This window comes from Callionymus lyra, chromosome 9 (genome assembly GCF_982586985.1).
Source record: "Callionymus lyra chromosome 9, fCalLyr1.hap1.1, whole genome shotgun sequence".
Classification (NCBI taxonomy): Eukaryota; Metazoa; Chordata; class Actinopteri; order Syngnathiformes; family Callionymidae; genus Callionymus; species Callionymus lyra.
Window position 1 is genome coordinate 12,026,182 of NC_141826.1, and position 22,840 is coordinate 12,049,021.

Genomic DNA, 22,840 nt, shown 5'->3' on the forward strand with positions numbered 1-22,840 from the left:
AAACTTCATGTTTCACTAAATAATCCATATTGAATGTGTTTTTTTTACTGGTTTTAATTACAGCTGACTTAATAATTGTACATTTTTTTCAAGTAAATTACTAAAAGATTTACTCCAAATGAAATTAATATGAATCAACTTTAAGTCATAAATGACCTTTCTTACTCTGTTACTTAAGTCAGTACTAATGTTTGCTGAAAATATGATGGGATAATCCACCCATCCATCCATACGCATACATTTTAATTGAAAGTGTTCCAATAAATTAATTTAAATAATGTTTGCAATATAAAATCAATAAAAAATTAACCAAGGGAAAAAAACACACCTTTTCTTATTAATAAGGATTTAATTGTAACTTGAAGACTTAAAACCTACAGTACTGAAATGTCATTTAGGCACAAATTATGAAATATAATGAAGATGCAATATACAAGTTTACATTTATATGTGGATATTTCTATATCGTAATCTTAGAAATATGAACCAAAACTACTTACTTTTCAAAAAGAGTTGGAGACAACCTGCTATATTATAGCAGTTCTTTGACATTACATATTATCACATGAAATGAAATGAAAAAAAAAAACATGTTAATGGTCGTAACATCCGGACTAACTTTCCCACGGGAAGGAATAAGTGATATTTGTGGCGATAAATAAGTGTTTTATTGATTTCAAAGGGACTCTCGGAAGCTGCCTGAGGTCAGGGACATTTTACAGTAACTTGCATATGCAGAGTCTCGTGGTTTTTATTATATTTTATAACTGCCTAAAATACTTTGAAATGCAGTGTGTGTGTCTGTGTATGTGTGTGTGTGTGTGTGTGTGTTCCAAAGTAACAGACAACCACTTTATAGTTGTGGATGATTAAACATGGCAACAAAACGTAATATATATATGGAACCATAGAAATGTTTTACCGTTTCAAATAAGCGTTAAAAAAAACCATTAAAAATATATAAACTGTATATATATATATATATATATATATATAAACGTCACGTTAAACGCGCTCCGTTCTCGCGAGAGCTCGGCGCTCGTCATGTGACAGTCTTGTGGTACAAACCGGAAAAGGGAAGATTTCATTGATGACAGAAACACCTGCTCAAAGGTTTTTCATTTTTTTGATTAAATAGTATTTTAAAATCTACGCTTTACCTTCCACCCGGATCACCATGGAAGTATCCGGCAGAGCTTCTCTAGACGCAAACGTCGATCGTCCAGTGAGCCAGAGAGGGTAGGAAAACAAACAAAGCTAGCATGCTAGCTATTGTAGCATCGTTGACAAAAACACATGAATCTCCAGTTATAACAGAAATCGGTTATTGCCACGATTTTTTTTAACTGCTCGATATTATCGCTGTGACGTTCGATCTCTGATGTAAACCTGTGTCCTCTTCAGGTCTGAAAGTGATCTCCTTCATACCCTCAAGACTCTCCTGTTCTTCACCGTGTTGATGATCACGCTTCCTCTCGGACTCCTGTTCGCCTCAGAAGCTTTTTTCGAAAGTAAGTTTCCAATGAAAAGTGTTTTTAAATGGAACCTGAAGTCGTCCTGAACGATTGTGTGTACGTGTGTGTGTGTGTACACACACTTGCTGCTTACACTTCTTGTGGCTCAGAACGACCACATTCATGCTCACGTGACCAAAACTATCATTGGATTTTTAAAAGCTATTTTGTGTCGAATTATCTTTACCTTTGAAAGTACCTCACGTATATACAGTATACAGTATAATCGAATATTTCCTTAATCCTTTAATAATTTATTTTGTTTACTTTTACGTGTTTACTCGACAAGTACTACGTCACCACTCTTGTCCAATCAGCGTGCAGTTACTGAAACGTCATCTGGTAGTTTGAAGATCATCTCCTTCTGACCATAACTCATCTGCCTTGAATAACTACATGCTCACAAAAATCACTTTAATAAACCTGTATTAAGAAATAATCATTTTTTAAATTAAATTTTTTTTTTTCTCTTTATCAGGGTTTCCAGGGATCCTTAAAAAGTCTCAAAAGTCATTCAATTCATGCATCTAAAAATAAGAATTTAAAGGAATTAGTCCAAAGACACAGTTAAAAACATCAAGATGATGAAGACAACTGAGCTCCAGTCGCTACATTAAAATGAATATACATTTTTTTGTCATTAACTCTAAAAAGAAACCGGTAACCCCAATAATAATAATCCCAACCGGTAGGCGACATGAGGGTGAGAAGAAAATTAGTATTTGGGTGAACTATCCCTTAAAAATTTCTGAAATACAAACTTTCAAATGTCTTAAACATGTGAACACATAATAAATAAGATGTTCTATTGGTTACACAATATATATTTACTTATTGGCTGTCCAACCAGAATTCCTATGTTGTGTTTACACGGTTTATTTAAATTTTTCTTTGTGGCTGAAAGTACGACATTAGAAATGGAAGATATTTTTCAAATTCATGCTTATTCTGAAGTTGATCTTGCATTCAATTTTAAATTGCATTAATAATTTAATTTAGAGTAAATGTAACTTGCCTTTAGCAGCAGGAATCCTGTATCAGTATCATCAGTGTTGTGTAAACACAACATTGGAACTTAAAAAACGAGAATGCATTATATTTCCAAGTCTTAGTTGGTGTAAATGTCAAATCAATTTGCTTTTGATTACAGAGTCTTATTTACACACAAATATATTCAGGTTTAAAACACGTGCGTCCTTGTTTTCTTGAATGATTTCCTTCGAGCAGCTCAGCACGAACACTCGGTGGGAAACACGTTCAGGAAAAAATGAGAGACTCCTAATTTTGACTTTTGCCGGTGGAGCTTGATTTGTCTCGGCGGGGGTTCTCTGAGATGTTCTTGCATATAAATTGACTGACGGAATTCAAAATGAAACGACATGTTGTCTAATAAATGGCTTCTGGAATGACAAATTAACCAGGTGGAGATATTTTAACGATTATCATTGTTCATTTGTTCATCATTACTTTATTTATTATTGTGAATTCTTTAAAATATTGCTGTACTTTTTGTTTTTATGGCAAATTATTACAATTATTATCACCAATGTGGGAAGAATAAATGTTTATCTTTCCCCTAAGATGCCAAATGAAACAGTTGGAATTCCAGAAGAATTATTCAAATGATGATGCTTGCACAAATGATTGTAGAAAAACTGCTGACACATCATTAACCTGCACTTCCTTCTGCTTCCCTCAGGCTCAATGGAAATGTCGAGCATCGACGGCTACTACTACGCCACCATCATCGCCGTGCTCGCCGTGCATTTTGTGTTGGCCTTGTTTGTTTATGTGGCCTGTAAGGAAGACATGCCAAAAGGGAAGAATAAAAACGAGTAGGTCAACCCCCCCTTTTTAAGCAACCCGTCACTGGAGATGGATGAAACCGGGCGAGGATCCACATCTCCCGGCTCCCCCCCCCCCTGGCCCCGGTTCTACCGACCAAACCAGAGATTTTGGTTTGAGGAGAGTTGAAAAAATAATACTGGGACAGAGACGGCTACGTTGTACGTGTCAGCAGCTCCGGCAGACTGACCTTTTGACCTTTTTTTTGTTCCGTGAAAATGTTACCGTTGCGGACGGAGAAGTGTGTCGGTTCAAGAGGCTCTATTGTTCATGCCTTCCGTTTGAGGTTTGACGTTCTCGATGTTTGAATGCAACGTACAAGTAGATAACCAGCATCGCAGAAAAAAAAGTCTTTTTGTAGTCAAGTGAGTGTTGATGTTGGTCGAGTGTGTTGCCGATTGTTCTTGACTGAAATAAAAATGGGATCAAACCCTTCTTCATTTTAACTGTTGTCTTTCAAATACATGTATTTTTAAAAGATGACATTGATTGTATTTTTCCTTATGACCTTTAGTTGTGTAGGATTTTTCAAACTCAACAAGTACATAAACACAAATTACTTTTATTGATTATTTTACTTTCCTTTGTAGAATGTTTGAAAGATACTGTAAATATTTTTTGTTTTAAATGGTAATTGGGTTCATACATTCTTTTTGGAACTAGAAAGATTGAGTTATACAAGATATTGTTGCAGTTAATTCCAAAACAGGACAATTTTTATTTATTTTAACCCTACATGTATTGATCTGGACACAAAATCTCTCTTAAATAAACCTTTTTTTTGTCTAAATATATAAATATATCCTGGTGCCATATATAGACTCATTAATAACATGCGGATCCCACAGATTACGTCTCTTTGTTCCTCTTGGAAAAAACAGGAAATTAATCTTAAATCGGACCAATTTGAAAGACTGTGGTAACTTGTGACACAATTTTACACAGAACGTTATTTAATTAAATTTGATCGCTTTACCTTTTAAATGAATGTTAAGGATCTATGACCAGTTAATATATGCTTTAATAAATACAGGATATTGTTTATGTGTTCAGTAAATAAGACTTGGTAGTATTTTTATCTGTTTTTCTGCTTAAAAATCAATACAAAGTTGTATTGAAAAACCACATGGAACAACAAAATCTCAAGTAGATAATTTGAAAGGATATTTTTCGTTACGCACATTACATTTGACACTATCTTTTCTAAAAGAGGCGTCAGGAGAGGAGAGGCCGTGACGTCTTGTACCATCTGCCTGCACAACCGTACGCTTGTGCAACAGCTTTTTTACTAAAGTGTGAGGGAACGTCTGCGGCGTTTTTAAAAGAAGGTTAAATCAAATTATTGTATCAAACAACTCTGGCTTTGTGCTCAGGTTCAGTATCAGATGCAAGTTTGTTGAACACAAAAAACAATGGATTAAATTTAAAAGTTTAAGGCGGCGAAAAAAGAAGTTAAAAACAAAAATATTAAGGGTATCTGAGGGCGAAAAAAAAGAAAATAAAGACAATCTTGAAGTTGATGCAATTCGCAGTAGTGGACACAGGGTGGCAGCATAGAGCTAGTTGCCGACTAAAAACGAGTAGCTCCTCAGTTCAGTCATTTTTTTTTTGCCTCAGAATTCGTGTCAACAGCTGATTTCTCTTCATTTTGTCCTTTCAGCAGCACAGCCACGAGGCTCACGAACACAGCACCGGCCAGACTGGGATGATGGAATGTTCCGTATGGTTGGAGGCTGGTGTGGGTGACGTGACGACAGGCCTGTGAGCAATCACACTCAGTCAGTCAGCAAACATCAGAAGCACTATTTTCATTTTCTTTAGTTTTTTTTTGGCCTGATGTTGCAAAGGTTCATTGGGTCGATACGTGGGTTTGCATGTATCAGTCGGTGGATTAGAGACGACATGTGTCCGACTAATAACACATCAAACCAGACAACACTTTCAATTAAACACACGTTAGACAAAGAGTACGCAACGTGGAAAATATGTTTACTCAAATATTTTATGTATTTAGAATTAAGTGAAGAGATGACGCATGGAGGGAGGGTTATTTCTCTATTGTTAAACCAAAAATGAGTTTAAAAAAAAACATTTGGAAACCAAAAAAAGAATTACATAAAAAAAAGATCAATTAAAAGTTGCTGCAATGTCATCATCAATACATTATTTCATTAAAAACTATAATAAAACACTTACTTTCAGTTAAACTGTCTTCGATTACAGCAACTTTTTAAAAGTTGAGAATGTATTTTTTTATTAAAGCCTAATCATTTCAATAATAATAAAACATCTACCTCCATAATTGTGACGCTTCATGAAGCTAAATTATCTGAGCTCAATCCTAGTTCAAATAAATGCTGTTCACAGCCAAGGGTTATGAGAGCCGAGAGTGCCATCTAGTGGCCTTTAAAAATAAGGCCACTGTATCATGAAACCTTGTCAACTCACTGTTAAAACCATTTGAAATAAACTGACTTTACTACTTCCAACAACCTCGTAACAAAAGTTTAGTTATTTTAGTTGAAATATTCCACATAAACATGTTTTTTTTAACAATAGATTTCACCTTGAGTAACGGCAGCTAGTACATCTACACATTAAGCTAGCAAGTGCAATATTTGGTTAAAAACTCCCTTCACTTTAAAATATCCTTAAGAAAAGAACAAACTAGTTTCATGCTTGAGATCTTGGCTCCTGCAATGGTGATTTAAAAATCGCTTAAATTAACAGTTTAAAATCTTTTAAATCCATTTTATATATATATATATTTGAGGGTGTTTCCAGATAAAAGCTGATAGTTAATTCAGGAACGTGGCAAATACAAGAAGTTAAAAATGCACCACTGGTCTACAGTACTCCTATAAAGAACCAGCAACGTTACATGTTGTATTTTTATTTAACCCTTGTGTTATCTCATGGTCTTTGACCAGAAGGCCCCGAAAACAAATGTGTTTGTGGTATCCCTTGTGTTGTCTCTGGGTCAAGGTGAACGACCTCCCTGGCTTCCATAAATACATATCGACGGTAGAGAATGTAATGATGCAATCAAGAGTAATTAACAACATAATTAAATATATTTAAACTCTGTTCATAACTGCATTAACACTGAAAACTCTTGACATCATACGCACAATATTGAACTTAACGTGAAGCCAACAGTGATGTCTCTCATGTCAAAGATTTGATTTCAAAGAGCTGGATCCAAAACACGCTCATACATCACATCTTTTTTTCCCCCCCGTGTTACAAAAGCTTGTGTGAACTTTAACTACTTTATTGTGTTTTAAGATGATCTATGGGGTTAAATCTAGTGTATTTCTGAGAGCGGTCTGGCCTATCGCGCGGTGATTTATGAAGATCTGCATCAACAGATTTGGATTTTACTTCAGGGTGACGTTGGAGAAAATGTGTTTCACACAACATCAGGGAACAAAGGGAAGCGAGGAACCGTAGATCGGAAATGTATGACTGAACCTATTCATAGATAGACAAGCAAGAGCAGACAAATATTTGACACTTAAAAACAAAAGTCTTCGTAGGTTTAGTCGGGTTTTCCTAAGCGACAAAAATCTCCAGCTGTAACCGAACAAGAACGGAAGACATTGACATCGTTTAAGACATCTTTATTTTCTAAGCAGTTTGTGCAAACGTCGTCGTCGCCAAGTGCTTTACAAGAAACGAGAGAAGAAATACAAACAAGTCTAAAGAAAAAAAAAAAAAAAAACATGTGATTTTTATTTACGCTCTGGCCGGAGGTCAAAGGTCAGCCTGACTTGAGGCTGATGTGTTCTGGCTCCGTTCAGTGTGTGCGCTCGCTGAAGGAATTCTCCTTAAAGGTGACCTCTGACTTAAATTGACTCGTCACCCTCTAGAATAAATGCGTCGGACACGTCTCCAGTTACCTAAAGTGTGAAACCACAGAGAGTGTGGCCTTTTTAAAACATTTTATTGAGTTCTGGCTAAAACTAGTGTCGACCCTCCTGTCGTGTTCGTCGTGCTTCACTCGAGTGTTGCTGGTCAACTGGTCCGTTTCACCTGCTCCTCCATAAACACCTTTAATCATCACACTTGAAACTCTGCCTGTGAACACAGTCATGACTATGCAGTAATAAATCAACATGAACACAAGAAATGGAACCAGAAAGAAGTACGAGTGTTTTTATGTTGGGTTGTTGTGTATATTTCTGTGTTTTGGTGACTTTTTTTTATTTTGTTGTTAGGGTGGTGTTTATTTGTGAGTTAGTGTGTATATATTTCTTTCTCTTGTTGTTGTGAATGTGTTACATTTTCTGTTTCAGAGTTGTGTTTGTATATCTGTGTCGGGGGTGGTGTATATTTCTGTGTTGGGGTTGCATTTGTGTGTGTTTCTTCCGGTGTTGGTGTTATGTGTGTGTTTTGGGGTGAGTGCATTTCTCTGTTGGCGTGACCTGTGTGTTTCCGTTTCTTAGCGATGGTTGTGGTTTGTGTGTGTTTGCATTTTGGGTTTATGTGTGCGTTTATGTTTTTGGGGTGTTGGTGTGATGTGTGTATTTATGTGTTGGTATAGTGTGTATGCGTCTTGGGGAGTGTGCATTTATATGTTGGGCCGTTACCGAGTTAGGGTTTTGGTTTTATTTGTGTGTTGATGGTAATGTGTGTGTTAGAGTTTCATGTTGTCTTTATTGTATGTATTATTTATTTATTTTATTTAATGTGTGTCTTTTTCTGAGTTGGGGTGGTGGTTTAATTTTTGTGTTGGGGTGATGTGTGTATTTATTTGTTAAGGTGATGTGTATGACTCTGAGTAAGGCTTGTGGTTGTGTTTTTTAGTGTGTGTGTTTGCAATTTGGGTTATTGTGTGTGTTTGTGGTTTGGGGTAGTATTTGCCTGTCTTTTACGTGTTAGTGTTGCTGCAAGTGTTTGCTTGTGAGTTAAGATTGTGCTTGTATTTGTGTGTTGGCGTGGTTTGTGTTTGAATCTGGTTAAGGGTGTTTTTGTGTTTGTGTGCATGTCTGTGTTGGGGTAATTTGTGTGTCTTTTAGTCAGTTGGGGTTAGCTGTATATTTGTGTGTTGGGTTGATGTGTGAGTTCTTCTGTGTTGGGGTGATGTGTGTGTGTGTGTGTGTGTGTGTGTGTTACTAAGTACGGGTTGTGTTTGTATTTGTGTGTCATGATAGTGATTGTCTTTATGCATCTGATGAATATAATCTGGTTTCATACTTTTCTCCTCCGGTTACACAACAATCTAACCATCACTTCTAGATGTACAAATGTACAAAGTGTGGACATTTATCAGTGTTTTCACTTGTATTTGACCCGAACACGACAGGAAGGTTACTATAGAAGAGAAAAAAAAATGTCCTTGAGGTGAAACATTTATGTTTCCCGAAGCTGGAATGAGTCAAACGTGTGTCATCTCATGGAACCGCTACGATTGGACGCCTCAGAAACAACATCCGATCTTCACGCAGCAATTTTAAGACCGCTGACAGAAGTACAGACCGCTTCATATCTTCAGATCGTCTATTCTCGTCTTGTTGTTGCTGTGTTTGGAGCTCCTGCTGGGCCTGGTCTGCGAGGGTGACCCGCTCGCTGATCCCGCTCCCTTCTTGCCTTTCGTGTCGCATTCCTCCGGCTTACCGCCGCTCCTCTCCACCGCCAAATTGTCCTTATTCTGCTTATACGCCGCCTTGCTGTGGTACGGGTGGAAGGACGAGTCGGTGACGTCCGACACGGGCGACAGATTGTAGCCCGGGACCGCCGGGTAGGCGGGCTGGACCTGCCCGTGGAAGTAGTCGTCGTAGCTCGGGGCGAACGGCGCCGCGGCCTCGCTGGGCTCCTTGGAGATATTCTCCGCCGCCGCCGCCGCTCGCCGGTTCCTCCTGAAGGTGATGCCCTGGCGGCATTTGGTGAAACCCAAGTGATAGATCTCGATGAGGTTCAGGAGCAGAGAAACGCTCGCCACCCCCAGCATGAAGATGATGAAGATGGTCTTCTCCGTCGGTCTGGATATGTAGCAGTTCACCACGTTGGGACAGGGGGGTCTCCCGCACGTGTACATGGGCTTTAGCTCGAAGCCGTACAGCAGGTACTGGGCCACGATGAAGCCCACCTCGAAGAGAGTCTTGAAAATCACATTGAAAACATAGGTGCGCAGGAGCTCCCCCCGCAGGCGAACGTGGCCTTTATCGTCCCTCAATGGCTTTTTAAGTTTCGCCTCGACGACCAGCCCGGACTTGAGGGTCTGCCGATACTTCTCCTTGTGCTTATCCTCCATCCGGACCAGGTGGAGGATGTGGCCCAGGTAGATGAGCGTCGGCGTGGACACGAAGATGATCTGGAGCACCCAGAAGCGGACGTGAGATATGGGGAAGGTCTTGTCGTAGCAGACGTTCTCGCAACCGGGCTGCTTGGTGTCGCAGGTGAAGCCCGACTGCTCGTCGCCCCACACCTTCTCGGTGGCGGCGCTCAGGACCAGGATCCGGAAGATGAAGAGGACCGTGAGCCACACCTTCCCGACCACGGTGGAGTGCTCCTGGGCTTTCTCCAGGAGCTTTCCCAAAAGGTTCCAGTCCCCCATGGTTTCGTGTGATCAGATCTGAGAGTGTTGGAGACATCAAGATTGTTATTGACTCATTCTGACGGTCCATCAAAATACAGACATTTTTCTGCAGTTATCCGAGTAATTTTCCCCCCGAACTCCCCAACACTCTTTGCGTTTGTCACTTCTTAAATGGTAAAACATATTTATCGACCAAAGGCACTTTGACTCCGAAGTGAAAACCCCCTAGTGGCTGTAAGAAAAGGCGTTCTTGTACTCTGAAAAGAAATCAATAAGGCACATGAACACGAACAAATGGCTCCAAATCTCTCAAACGATCCATTTTTAAAGGGCAAAGCAATGTAACACTTTATGGCTTCAACGAAACACCCGGACTAATGTGCCTCGTCCATTTTCACGAGAGCTCGAAAATGCAAAAATGTGTCAAAATGTATTTTAAAAGATCAAAACTTCACACAATCACAAAAGGGGCCAAACTAATTTTATATAGTCGAGGTTGATGCCTAACAAAATGTACTTTAAAGCAACCTGCAACAAGAAGTATGTGTCTGATTGTACTATTGTTTATTTCTTTTCCATACCACCTAACTTACTGTTACTGGAAATCTCTGGCTCTAATGTATCTTCATAGGTCACAATATTAACATGACCATTAATCTACTTGAATTAGAACCAATTAATTAACCAACATTTTGACGATGGTATTTGAAATCGACACTTTTTTTTAACAGGATAGTTCAGGCAAATTTAAAACTTAAGCTATAACCCTAATACTCTAGTTAGTTTTTTAAATATAAAGGTTTATGTATCAGACCGTAGACAGAGATAATAGGTTGCAGCTTTTCCAAAGATATTTTTCCTTTAACTGACATTACAGACAGCAGATTTATTTAGTTTATTATTTAATTTACTTTTAATTAGATACCCATATTAGCATCATAAAATATATCATGAAAAGGGAGTATTTTATTCTTGATATTACAAAGTTTAAATTATTGTGATTTATTTTTCTTAAACCTGAATCCAATAAACAGTTTAATTGCATAATTCAACAGCAGACCTAACTTGACTACTTTAGGAGCATTTAATTAATAACTTATATTTTTAATAATAAAAAATATTATTGTGTTAGTGAAGAGATGAACCAGAACGATCTCCTTGCTGGACCACTGTGTGCAGACAATTTGTTTGTGATTGTGAAAATACTCCTGAAAGTATTCGTTTTGATTGCTGGAGAAAATGGAGATAATAAAGTGTAAAAAGAAAAAATCACTATATGATAAGGACTTTATCCATTTTATTGAAATGCTTTCATTAATAAATCAAAATGAATCTTATACGAATCATTTATAATAACATTTATTTTATTATTTGTGTTGCTCAGATTCAAGTTATTAAGCTATAACAGGAGTCTGCAACCTTTAAAATGCTAAGATGCTAAGAGCAGCTAACACAGTTAATAGTTTCATTAAATATATATATATATATATATATATATATATATATATATATATATATATATATATATATATATATATATACACCATATTGCAGAGAAATATTTATTCATTTACCAAGCTAAATATAGTCTTATCTGTTAGAATCTTCAAATGTTACTTAGGAAAGTTTAACTCTTTATTCTCAATAAAGATTTTCAAGTGAGCAAAAAAAAATAAAAATGCTATTTCATTGAAATGTCAGTGGAGGAACAATAATACTCAAAATCAAGTTCTTAATCAAAATGTAGATTCAATTGGTAATATTTGTTTAAGTAGTTTTTAATTTTCAACAAATATGTACCTTGGGTACAACAATACAACAATAATAATATAGATAAAGTTGAATCATTTAACAATAATGCATTTGCTAGCCTAGATATGCCCTTAAATGTGATGATTTAAATGCTTATAGTGAAATAATAAACTGATTTATCTGAAGATTGTTCAACTGATCCGTTTCCTGTCTTGTCCAGGTACTGTCCTTGATCTTGACCCACTAAAGTTCGGTCTAAAGCTGCAGATGAAATGCTGATAATCAGCCCAAACCTTTGTTTTAAATGAATATCTTACCCGGTTGAGTAGATCTAAGACCGGAGGAGCCCTCTGGGGGGGAGTCCGGTGTCGACTTATGCTGAGCAGGTATTGTGGCCTTTTCTACGTGGATGCTGACAGACTTATATTTACTTTAAGAGCATGTATATTTGGCATGTGCGGACAGGGGTGAGGCGAGTCACAGGAACATGATCTCCATATGGTGAAATAAAAGAAGGGAGAAACAAGCAGGAAGTTCAGTTTGATTGAGTAACGGCGTCACTGTCGGACCCTGTGACACACCGTTATAAATACATCCTGTGTACATTCACATCGTACTGTACGGAAGGTGGTGTGACAAATACTGCCCTAGCAAGGGGTGTACAGTAAGTAAAAATGTAATGTTCATGGTAAGTAAGCACTGGTGAAGTCACATTTTAACACAGAGACTACATGAACAAAAAACCCACCTGGTCAGCTCGGACATCCCCTGTAGTTCACTGCAACAAGTCGTCGGGGGTCCATGAGGCCTCTTTGACGGGCCTGAGTCCTCGCCAGGTCCCGGCTCCTATCAATGCCCTTGAATGGACGGCGGCACCAAATCCCATCTCGCCCTGGAACAATCCCAACACCGGTGAACCTGCTCAAAGTTGCCAAAGTTCAACTAAGAAAGTTCCAAGACGCCCCCCCCCTGCCTGATGGCCTCCCAGACGACCACAACACAGAGAGATCCTCCCGGTCACTCTGCCAACCATGTCCGGCCTGCCCCCCCGGCCCTTCCCCCCATGGTTAAATTTGGCACCGGCACACCGTCTAATGTAAACTATTAAAGCCCTGCTCTTCGCTCGCTGCCGTGAGTGACAGGGCAGCTGGCCAATGAAGTTGGATAGCGTTTGTCTGGACACAAGTGCTGCCGAGCTAAATATAGCAGGAGGGTCTCTCTCCTATCACAGGGGGACTTGATTTGAAGACGAGCAGCCGTCTGTATCCTCACATTCTTGTGGAATAGGAGGGATGGAAACCAATGAATTAAGGTTTGTGGTATTTCGACAGTTGCTAAATGAAAGACCAAAACATTCGGTGATGATAATACTTAATGAAAAAAGCAAATTTATCTGAGTGTTTAAACAAGTTTAACACTGTTTAAAGGACTGTGAACCAAGCTAGAAAATACATTTGAAACTTTACCTTCATGGAGCAGTCGAGGGGTAGATTCTACCTAGCTACCTAGGACAAGAGGTGAGGACCCCCCCTGACCAGGTCGCCAGTCCAACATGTAGATACTAGACGAGACCTGGGGCCCAAATGCAGGGGCCCTTTGATGAGTAACCCGCAAGCTTAAAGTGTGATCGCCTCAAAATTTTATTTTGTATTATTGTGTTTGTGCTATACATATTTCTACTAGTTTACAGATTTTTCGGAGTAAACTTGATTGAAACGGACGTCATGACGTGTCATGACCAACAGACTAATAATATTTCACCAGAGAATACAATCTTTTTTCAAAATGAAACACATTTAAGGCAGTAATAATCAATAAAAGGACATTCTAAACATGTTTTTTTTACACTAAGGTAAGGTAAGGTAAAACTTTATTGAACCCTCAGGAGATCTCCTTCGGGAAATTGTTTTTTTTCCAATAGCCACAGAAAATACAGCAATTTTTCATAAAAAAAAAAAATCTCAATAAAATAAGAACAAGAACGAAGAGAAATAAAGAGAAAGAACAAGATGATACAATCTAAAGTCTAAAGATAAAGAACACTAATGGAGAAGAAAAACATTGAGATGATTAAGAGTATTTAAGTACGATAAAATAATATCACAGACTCATACCACTCTTCTCCTAGTTTCCACGATGGATCCCATAATAAAACAATGTTACATGAAGCCGTTGCCATCGAATTAAACTGGCGGTGAAATGAAGTTTAATCGAACCATGTATTCATTTTATTACTTGCTCTTAGTATATAATCATCTTTAAAATCACTTTATAGTTTATCATATTAAGGGATTGTAATCGAAGGAAAATACATCAATTAAAACAGTCTTCAAATATTTTAAATCAGTTTATTTTCGTCATTGATCTTAAACTCCATCAAAGCATTTCAAAAAAAAAAAAAAAGTCCTTAAATTCATTTACTACTGCAAATTAACTTCCACAAGTATCCTCCAAGGATATCACATGAAGAAAAATGTAATTGAATAAAATCTCAAGATTATGCCCGACAACAAAATTCAACCAAGTCAAACTGAATAAAAACATACATGAAAGATAATAATAAATAATGATCCTTTGGTACAATATAAAGCATATATTGTGGAGGAAGAGAAAAGTCAAGACAAGAGCAAAAGAGCTTTCAGCTAATTGATTTAGTCATTCCAGTCAGAGGACCCATCCACGCTGATTTGGAATCTCCCCTCGAGCTATGATAACATCGACTGCAGGCCCGGCCGATTAGATAAACCACCTCAGCAATATTAAGCAGCACACACACTCCAGACACCGCGAGCATGAAGACGGTGAATATCGTTTTCTCCGTCGGTCTGGACACAAAACAGTCCACAGTGTTCGGGCAGGGATACGAATCGCATTTCACCAGACGTACCATTTTAAAGCCTGGGTAGATGGAGTAGAAGATGTAGAGGAAAACGACTTCCAGGGCGATTCTGAAGACGATGCTGATCATGTAGGTCCACCACAGAGCCCCCGTGATTTTAAACTTCTGGTTCTTGATAAACTCGATTTCCTTCGCGGTCCCGCGCCCGGTTCTTCTAAGGGTCTTTTTGTCGACGTGCCGGCGATGGGCCACGTGCATGGCCACCAGCAGAGCCGGAGTGGAAACCAGGATGAGCTGGAGAGCCCAGAGGCGGATGTGAGAGATGGGGAAGAACTGGTCGTAGCAGACGCTGTTGCAGCCGGGCTGCTGGGTGTTGCAGACGAACGACGACTTCTCGTCTCCCCACACGCTTTCGGCGGCGACGACCAGAACCAGGATTCGGAAGATGAAGATGACGGAGAGCCAAATTCGGCCGATCCCGGTCGAGTGCCTGTTTACGCCGCTGATGACGGCATAAAAGGACCCCCAGTTCATTTTCGACTCCAGAGCTGAAAAGCAAATGAATGATAAAAAAAAAGTTATTTAGCTTAGCGACAATGCTAAATAAAAATTGTTGAATTTAATAACATATATTTATTATATATTTCAACAGTGTTTCTAAATGTAAAATTTGGTTATGAAATTTACCTAACTAGTTAAGTTCTCTGCCGCCAAAATACAAAGTAGTATAAGTTGTGGTTAAGCTAAAAAGAACCATTCTACAACCAGGACACCACAGGGAAGGATCCTTGGACCATTTGCCATTTACTTTTTACACCCTAAATAAGTTAGCTGATACTTCTAATTAGGTTTACCCAACACAATACTTAAGTTACTTCATTAATAATACAAAAAATAATATATATACGTACATAAAAAACAACAAGGTGGTAGTTGAACGACAAGTTGATCATTAATGTTTAAGAATTCCTAATAAGCGTTTAAAAAAAAAAAGCAGATAACCTTAAACAGTTTTACCCACAGCAGCAAATAAAGTAACACAGTTAAAGCAGAAATTTAAATTGTATTTTAAGATAATTTGCTTTACCACGCTCATCCAGCTGTAAAGTAGTGCGCAGCAACAATTCCAGAGAAGACCATCTTGAAATCTGGCCTCAGCAACCGAGCTGGACTTTGTGTAGGAGCAACTGAGCAAAAAAATGCCAAGTAGCTAGTTGGAGGTATAAAAGCAGGGGCGATATCTTTCCACCGCGCTTCGTCATAAGACGCAACCAAGTTAAAAGCCAATTGCCAAACATTTTCCGATGCACGTGATTTGCTCTCTGTATTAATACAGAAGTGATGAGCTGGTTTAGACACACTCGCAGCAATTCTCTAGATGACCACCATCATTTATCATCACCATTATTGACCATAGAGAAGGGAAGTTCATCTATTGTGTTATATTATGTATATTTATATTTTTTTTATTTTACACATGGAAAGGAAGTTAGTAACTGTTCACTCATCAAACAGGTGTTAATCTAAACAGTATAAATGAATCGTGTGTTTTACCTTCAGCTGTGGTGGTACACAAAACTGTGTACAAACAGGAGTGGAAACAGTTAAAATATTGTGTATCTTAAGCCAAATAGCAGGATCAGGAACACCACCGTGCGTTTGAAAAAATGCTAATCATTCCTCCGCCACTAGCCGCTGCCCTGCACCGTAGCGGTCATATGCCCTTGTATAAACCATTTGCATACAAAGGCTTCCTTTCTGGGGAAGCAAAAAGACCCTTTCAAATCAAACGCCTCCATTTCCACCCACCCCGGGCAGAAAAAGGAATCTGTGTGGACACAAAAGGCTTCAGCACATTATTTATTGTATTGTGCAGGACAGAAGGAAGAAGGCTACCATTGACTGAAGTCATTGAGGTTTTTTTAAGAATCACGAGGAATAATGATGAAGCAGGACTGTCGACTAAAAAAACCAATATTTAAAGATCACATAAGAGGATCAAGTGTGTGCATGTAACTCCTGTTGCCATGACGACACTTAAAAAGTGTTGCTTTATTTGAAGTGGTTTCTTATGTGTTTTATTTTTGAAATGCTATTGAGAGATTGCAAAAGTAAGGGAGTAAAATCTCACCTAAAAGTTTTTTTTGTTTAATACTCTGTAAAGTTTCGTATAAATATAACGTGATGTGGACGGAAGATATTGTTACATGCAGCAGCACAGTATTGATGAGAAAACACGGGCAAGAATTTTAAACCAGTTCATCTTCAAAGTCCTAGCTGTTGGTAGCCAGGCGTACACAGTAAACTTTGTTTATACACGATTATTTAGGAAGAATGTAAAAAGCTGTCATTTGTCTGTTTTTTCGTAGTTTTCATGATTCCCGAATTAATTCCCAGGTTAATTTGGTGCTATAAAACAATTAAAAAAAGAAGTAATTTTTGTTATGAAATCTCACACAAATAGGTAGCTTGCAAAGTTAAATAAGCTGAAAAAAGATTTATTGAAACTGCTAAGATATAACACAGGAAATCAAAGACGTTTCAATTCAAAAACATTTTTTATTCAATTAACTTCCAGAAAGAAATGAACATTTTTCATTCAAAGTAAACTATGTGGACAATATCAATAAAACATATATATATATTTATATATAATATGCACCGTTTCTCCAGAATCAATAAACGACAAAAAAAAAGGTTAAGATGACAAATTAAGTGTTAAAAGCAGAAGTAGCACCACCTAGTGGCCACATCCTATAATGAACAAATATATTGATTTCCACTTTTAAAGAAGGAACTAAAATGAATTCTACTCAAAATACAATCTCAAATGATTTTCTGACTGAAAAACAAAATGCACAGTAAAATGTGCAAGAGTTTAAAAGTCTTGTTGGTCATTTTCAGGCAATTTAAATGTACAATTTCAAACATTTCGTTGAGCGTAGCATGATATTAGATACTTCTCCCACTCGGAGTCTTGCTTTTCCTTCTCAAGATATTTACCTGAGGGAAAAAAAATAAAGCCTTTAGGTTAAGAAAAAAAAATACCTGTAGGAAGAAACAAAATCGTACTCTTTTTGACACGAGTCACAGGTAATTCTCTGTGTGTTGCGTGTCCATTCTGGGCGAGACGTAAAGACAGCGAGGCTCCTCTCCTGAAAATGAATGCATTCCAAATGTGAAACATAACAAAATTCACAAACTTGTCTTTAACGCAGTATATTGATTCCTTGAGGGTGAAAAACACCATACTATTGTTTAGTTCACTTGACTATTGGTGACCGTTTACATTGAATGGCAGAAAATGGTTAAACATTTGATTAATGAAAGATTTAGTTTGAGCTTCATTGGTCAAACTCAGCTCTCATATCAGACACCAAGTACATACATTCATTTGTGTTGAATTTTTCATGTGTAGGCATTGTTACGAGTTTTTTTTAACCGAGTAATATGATCATTTCTTTGAAATATCTGCCTGACTTATTCATTCATTCAATAAATTCAAAGTAAAATGTAGTACCTCATGGCACCAAGCTTTCCCTTCTCCAAGAAAAGCTCAACTGCAACACCCAAGTCCTCAGGGTAAAATCTAGCATAGAATATTCTGCCCTGAGTTAAATCTTTGAACCAGGCCACTGCTTCTTCAGACCAGCCAGTTGGATTCACAGGAGCCACCTGGGGAGGGAAAAGAATGAACATAAATCATCTGACGAAATGAGTCAAAACATCCTCAGTAAATCACACTGTTGTTACTCTTAACCAGATGTAGCACGAGTCAGGAAACTACTCACGTTCGCCAGTGACACTTGGAGTGCCTGAAGTGGGAGTTTGGCCATATCAGAGGTCAGCTCCTGGATGTTCCATAAAGGCAGACAGGAGCTGTCTCCATAATCCAGCCTCTTCACTTCAACTATAATGGAACTCTCGTCCAGACTTCCATTCATTTTGTGGTCTGAAATTTAAAAATGACACTGCTACCACCTAGAGGCCTAAATCTTGAAATTCACTAGAGTTAAAAAAAAAAAAAAAAAGAAGTGAACCCACCTTGACTGACTCCACAAATCTTTGTCACCTGAGCCCTGCACCATTGTTCTTGTTTAGGGAACCAGCACATTACCTTGGTTCCAATGTCAGGTATACGGTTCTGCTCAGCATAAGAACTGCTGGTTCCGCAGGGTCTGAGAGATACAGTAAAAAATAAGAATCATTTACTCCATTAAAAAAAACATAGCAGTTTATATTCCTCTTGGTCTGTTGTTGCTCGGAAATGCATTTGCAAAGTGAAAAACTCTGGGATGGGATGTTTTCCTTTCCTTTGCAAACGTGTCCAACCATTAGCAAAACATGTGTAATGTAAACCGATATTGTTGTACTAGTACTGTTTTTAATATAAACGTAAATCATCATCTCATCTGGATAAACATGATCTAAGCTTTTGGGAAAAAAACTAAAAAAATTGCTGTCAGCCCGATTACAAGTCTTGATACAAATCCCAGACATGTTTTTGATTGGATCCTTTGATCCTCTACATCTGTTAACTGACATGTTTTTTTTTCTTAAAAGAGACGCAAGTAAACATTGACCAGTTATACTTTTAAAAAGTAATACATGATTGAAGTACTACCTTTCCATCCATTAGTGGAAATATTTTGATGCATGACGTCAAACAAGACTATAAATCCTTCAAGAAAATATATACGTCTTTAAAAACAATTAGTCAAAAGGAACGTATATTTGATTTATGACGACATTCTCTCCGTCTTTTGGCGTTTCCCGCCTTGTGTTGCTTCACTTAATTCTGACGTGGCATTTATAGATCAAATATAAGAAAATGTTTCATGACTTACGCGGCGATGAGCGACTGGTGTTTCCTCGCCAACTCCACGTTCTGGATGTAAAAGTTTCCCGGGGTCACGACATGTGAAACCACGACCTCCGCCTCTTCGAAGTTCTTGATCTGGAACTCAGGTACGGTGAAACTATTGATCCCAGCTGGTTTGGAACTCGACAAAACCCAGTCTTGCCGTTTGTTTTTGGACTCGTCTCTGCTTCGGGAGCTTTCGTCATCGACGCTTTCTTCTCGGATATCTGTACCGATTTCCATGACATCCCATAATTCAGTGTCTGTCGCGATCACACATGAATAAGTCAAGCAGCCGGTCGAGTCGACGTCTTTGATTCTAAAAACGGGGACTTGGGTTTCTGTGGTAGCGGCTCCTGGTGTCGGACCACATGCATCATTTAGATCACGTGACTTGGGTTCATGAGACTCATCCATTAACCAAAACATATCACTGTTCTCCACAACGGTGACCTCCTTATGGCCCGAGGACTTCGCATCATATCTGAAGAATTGCAGCAGCTGACGGGACGTTTGAATTTGGTGTCGCACCTGAACAGGATTGTCGGATCTCCAACTGCAAAGTTGATGTATCTCCAAAGGTTCCGTGTCACTAAGCTCTGGGTTTACAGTCGGGGGTACATCCGGCACCAGGTCTGCACCGACCTCAGAAGTCTGACTGACCAGAGACACTTGGACCACATCCGGCAACGACGAGTCTTCTGTTACTTCACTTTCCTTTTCTTCAGATTTTAAAGGACAGATTGATTGTGAAGTGGTAGCAGAGTCGCTCTGAATGTTTTGGGGCTGGATATAAAATATATTTTTATCTTGCTGGAAGGAACTTGACATACCATAATGCAGAGCTGGTTTTAAAATGGACTTAGCAACAGGTCCATGTTCAAACATGGGCCAAACTTTGACAGCGTCAGGTACGATGAGCTCTCTAAAAAGTGAAAGGGGATTTAATTTCAGGGGGTCTTTCACCTGAAGCTGCAAACCCGTGTCCCTCCCTGTGAAAAGAAACATGTCAACTTCAACACACATTTAAAAACACATGTACTTTCATGATGTTGATAACTTACCAACTGTGACTTTGTGTAAAAGATAAGACAGCATTAGAATTATCTCTTGTTTTACATCCAAAGCTTTTTCAATTTCATTGAACATCTCTGGGGACGGAGAGGATGTTGTGAAGTCTCGGACATCTTCTGCAGCCTTGGAAACATGTTCGAGGAGATACATTTAAAACAACACAAATGTGTTTTAGGTGCTTACACAAGGCATGTTTCAATGTCATTTGAAATATAAATCCTAGATTTTTGAATATAATAATCTAATCTATGTAAACATCACATTAAATAAAACAGTTATTTCTATAATAACAGTATGGATATTTTAAATGTCAGGATCAATTTGAAATAAATGTATGACTTATGCCTCAAAAATAAACCAGTTTAAAATACACTGAGTGATACTTTTATACTAAAAAGATATAAACTGAAAATAGCAGCCAATAAAAGACAATAAAAATCGTAGCAAATAAGCACTTTATCGTTGTAAAAATTTTACGAAAAGTATCAGTAGATTCGGGCAATATTTCATACTGAATCCGTACTTTCGCGTTATTAAACTAAAAATGAAAAACGCACTAAATAAACACAAAAAAACGTTACCTTCACTGTCAAGTCACGAAGCTCTTTCTCAAAAGTTATTCTGGCATTTTCCAGCTGCATCAACTTAAAAGTCAGCTGCAGCTTCTGCAACATGTTGCTGCCGTTGAGCCAGAGATGCTGCTTCTGAGGCGCCATCATGGTCGAAGTTTAGCCTCCGGATCTTTCACTATCGGCGCAATACATTTAAGACGTTAAAACCCAAATGTAAAACAAAAAAAGAATGGTTCCTACTATTTATGGTATAAATCACACCTACCTGTGTGGAGCTTGTCGTCAGTATTGAAGTTGCAGCAGCAGCAGCAACAGTCTAACCTGGAGACGTCATGCTAAGCTAAACTTGTTAGCTGTTGCTACATCAGGTGAAGCTAATCAAGTCTAGAATATTTACAAAAAGTAGAATATGTTTAGGCAATACAATAATAATAATAATAATAATTAAAATAATACCTTTGTTATAAATTGTATATATAAGTCAATCTATGTATTTTTATTTATTTATTTATTTTATTCTTATTTCGTTCTTTATTCCATACTGACACCACAGACATGACAACACTGGCAATACTATATATATTTTTTATTCCGATTTCCTTTGATTCACAGACAATTTTATTTATAGTAAATTCAATTAAATAAATCCTCACATCTTAAGACATTCTTATTTGCGCAGGCTTTTCCCTGATTTTCTAAGTCTCCTGTGTTTTTCTTATGTGTCTTTATCTTTTAAACTATATTTTAACTGTGTATTGTTTTTGATTGTTAAAGTCCTTTGTAACCCTGGTCTAGAAAGGTGCTATAGAAATAACCATTACTTACTTACCTCTCCATCTATATTTATTTTTTTTATTATTTTTTTACAATATGCTCACAGTTCATTACTCACCCGAAAAGCCCACTTTATATTTATGAGGTTGTATTTTCGAACCTTGTACTCGTGATTGTACTTTTATTTGGTTATTATGGAGATCTGATTGTGTTGCGTGTGCAGTAGCAAACCTGTTCTTCTTCCCCAGCCTTCTTAATTTATTTAGTAAAGACATGTATTCTGGTTACTTGTAATGTTTCTTTTTTCTTTTTTTTTGCATCCTTTTATTGTTTTTATTGTCATAGCAAGTGTATATCAACACCTTAAAGCACAGAACAGCTGTGCAAGAACTCTTCTAAGGAAAAAATATTGTTAAATAATACCTAATACATTTTTTTCTTTTTGTTCAATGTTGAGGCGTTATTTATATTTTGGTATTAGTCATAGTACCAGACATTATCTAAAGGAATGGTCTAACTAAACATTTAAAAAATAGTTGTTTTTTTCTTTTTGTGTATGCATTGTTAATATTCTTAGAGAATATGTACTAGTTCCGTCGATGTGTTAGACTAGAAGAAAGAGATGAGGTTGTATTCTGTTAATAATCCAAATATTTAAACATATATTAAAGACCATATTGTAGTTGATATATTTTGGCTGATACTTTTTTAGTGAAATGCTTTAAATACATTATTTTATTGTTTATAAATACAACTTTTACAACGCATCAACTCCATTCCACACAGTAGTGTCCTCTTTTCGGGGATTCAAAATATTGTCACCCTAAAATAGTAGTTACCTGGATGTAACAGCCCATAATCTCTGCTATGCATTAAAAAAAATGGACAAAGCTAATATTTATGACAATTATTGCTCTGTTTAATTTAATTTAATTTAAACTATATAAATCGTTTCAGTCAAATGCATCTATTTGAAAATGCAATGCTACAAGCTTCATAGAAATAAGCAGAAGTAGTTACATTCCATTAGTATTAAACACAATAGTGCTGACACATAGTGCTTTTATA

General features: G+C 37.5%; 3 protein-coding genes across 3 annotated transcripts; 1 reads left to right on the forward strand and 2 right to left on the reverse strand.

Moving 5' to 3' along the window:
- Positions 1–1,054: 1,054 nt before the first annotated feature.
- vma21 (vacuolar ATPase assembly factor VMA21) lies at positions 1,055–3,805 on the forward strand. The gene is made up of 3 exons (XM_087798581.1): positions 1,055–1,239; positions 1,405–1,511; positions 3,214–3,805. Exons 1-3 carry the CDS (start codon positions 1,178–1,180, stop codon positions 3,351–3,353), a joined length of 309 nt encoding a protein of 102 aa, XP_087654707.1. The 5' UTR covers positions 1,055–1,177; the 3' UTR covers positions 3,354–3,805.
- A 4,854-nt stretch (positions 3,806–8,659) lies between these two features.
- LOC148071839 (gap junction alpha-3 protein-like) lies at positions 8,660–12,536 on the reverse strand. Its single transcript, XM_087798580.1, has 2 exons — positions 12,401–12,536; positions 8,660–9,936 (listed from the first exon to the last, which is right to left on the reverse strand). The coding sequence occupies exon 2, from the start codon at positions 9,916–9,918 to the stop codon at positions 8,845–8,847; it is 1,074 nt and encodes a 357-aa protein (XP_087654706.1). The 5' UTR covers positions 9,919–9,936; positions 12,401–12,536; the 3' UTR covers positions 8,660–8,844.
- Positions 12,537–13,743: 1,207 nt separating this feature from the next.
- Positions 13,744–21,344, reverse strand: LOC148071840 (uncharacterized). The gene is made up of 11 exons (XM_087799752.1): positions 21,264–21,344; positions 21,008–21,173; positions 20,417–20,549; positions 19,339–20,344; positions 18,536–18,669; positions 18,283–18,443; positions 18,012–18,166; positions 17,564–17,646; positions 17,421–17,494; positions 16,198–16,249; positions 13,744–15,039 (listed from the first exon to the last, which is right to left on the reverse strand). The coding sequence occupies exons 2-11, from the start codon at positions 21,143–21,145 to the stop codon at positions 14,291–14,293; spliced, it is 2,685 nt and encodes an 894-aa protein (XP_087655878.1). The 5' UTR covers positions 21,146–21,173; positions 21,264–21,344; the 3' UTR covers positions 13,744–14,290.
- Between the last annotated feature and the right edge of the window lie 1,496 nt (positions 21,345–22,840).

Bases quoted from the DNA above. Each gene is read 5' to 3' on its own strand.
- LOC148071840 (XM_087799752.1), bottom strand. From the start codon at position 21,145: ATGATGGCGCCTCAGAAGCAGCATCTCTGGCTCAACGGCAGCAACATG. The intron at 17,647-18,011 runs GTACTACATTTT...ATTCATTTTCAG, and splicing joins GGAAAGCTTGGTGCCATGAG to GAGAGGAGCCTCGCTGTCTT. The intron at 15,040-16,197 runs GTGCAGGGCAGC...TTTGCTTTTCAG, and splicing joins AAGGGCATATGACCGCTACG to CTCTGGAGTCGAAAATGAAC.
- LOC148071839 (XM_087798580.1), bottom strand. From the start codon at position 9,918: ATGGGGGACTGGAACCTTTTGGGAAAGCTCCTGGAGAAAGCCCAGGAG.
- vma21 (XM_087798581.1), top strand. From the start codon at position 1,178: ATGGAAGTATCCGGCAGAGCTTCTCTAGACGCAAACGTCGATCGTCCA. The intron at 1,240-1,404 runs GTAGGAAAACAA...TGTCCTCTTCAG, and splicing joins CGTCCAGTGAGCCAGAGAGG to GTCTGAAAGTGATCTCCTTC. The intron at 1,512-3,213 runs GTAAGTTTCCAA...TGCTTCCCTCAG, and splicing joins CTCAGAAGCTTTTTTCGAAA to GCTCAATGGAAATGTCGAGC.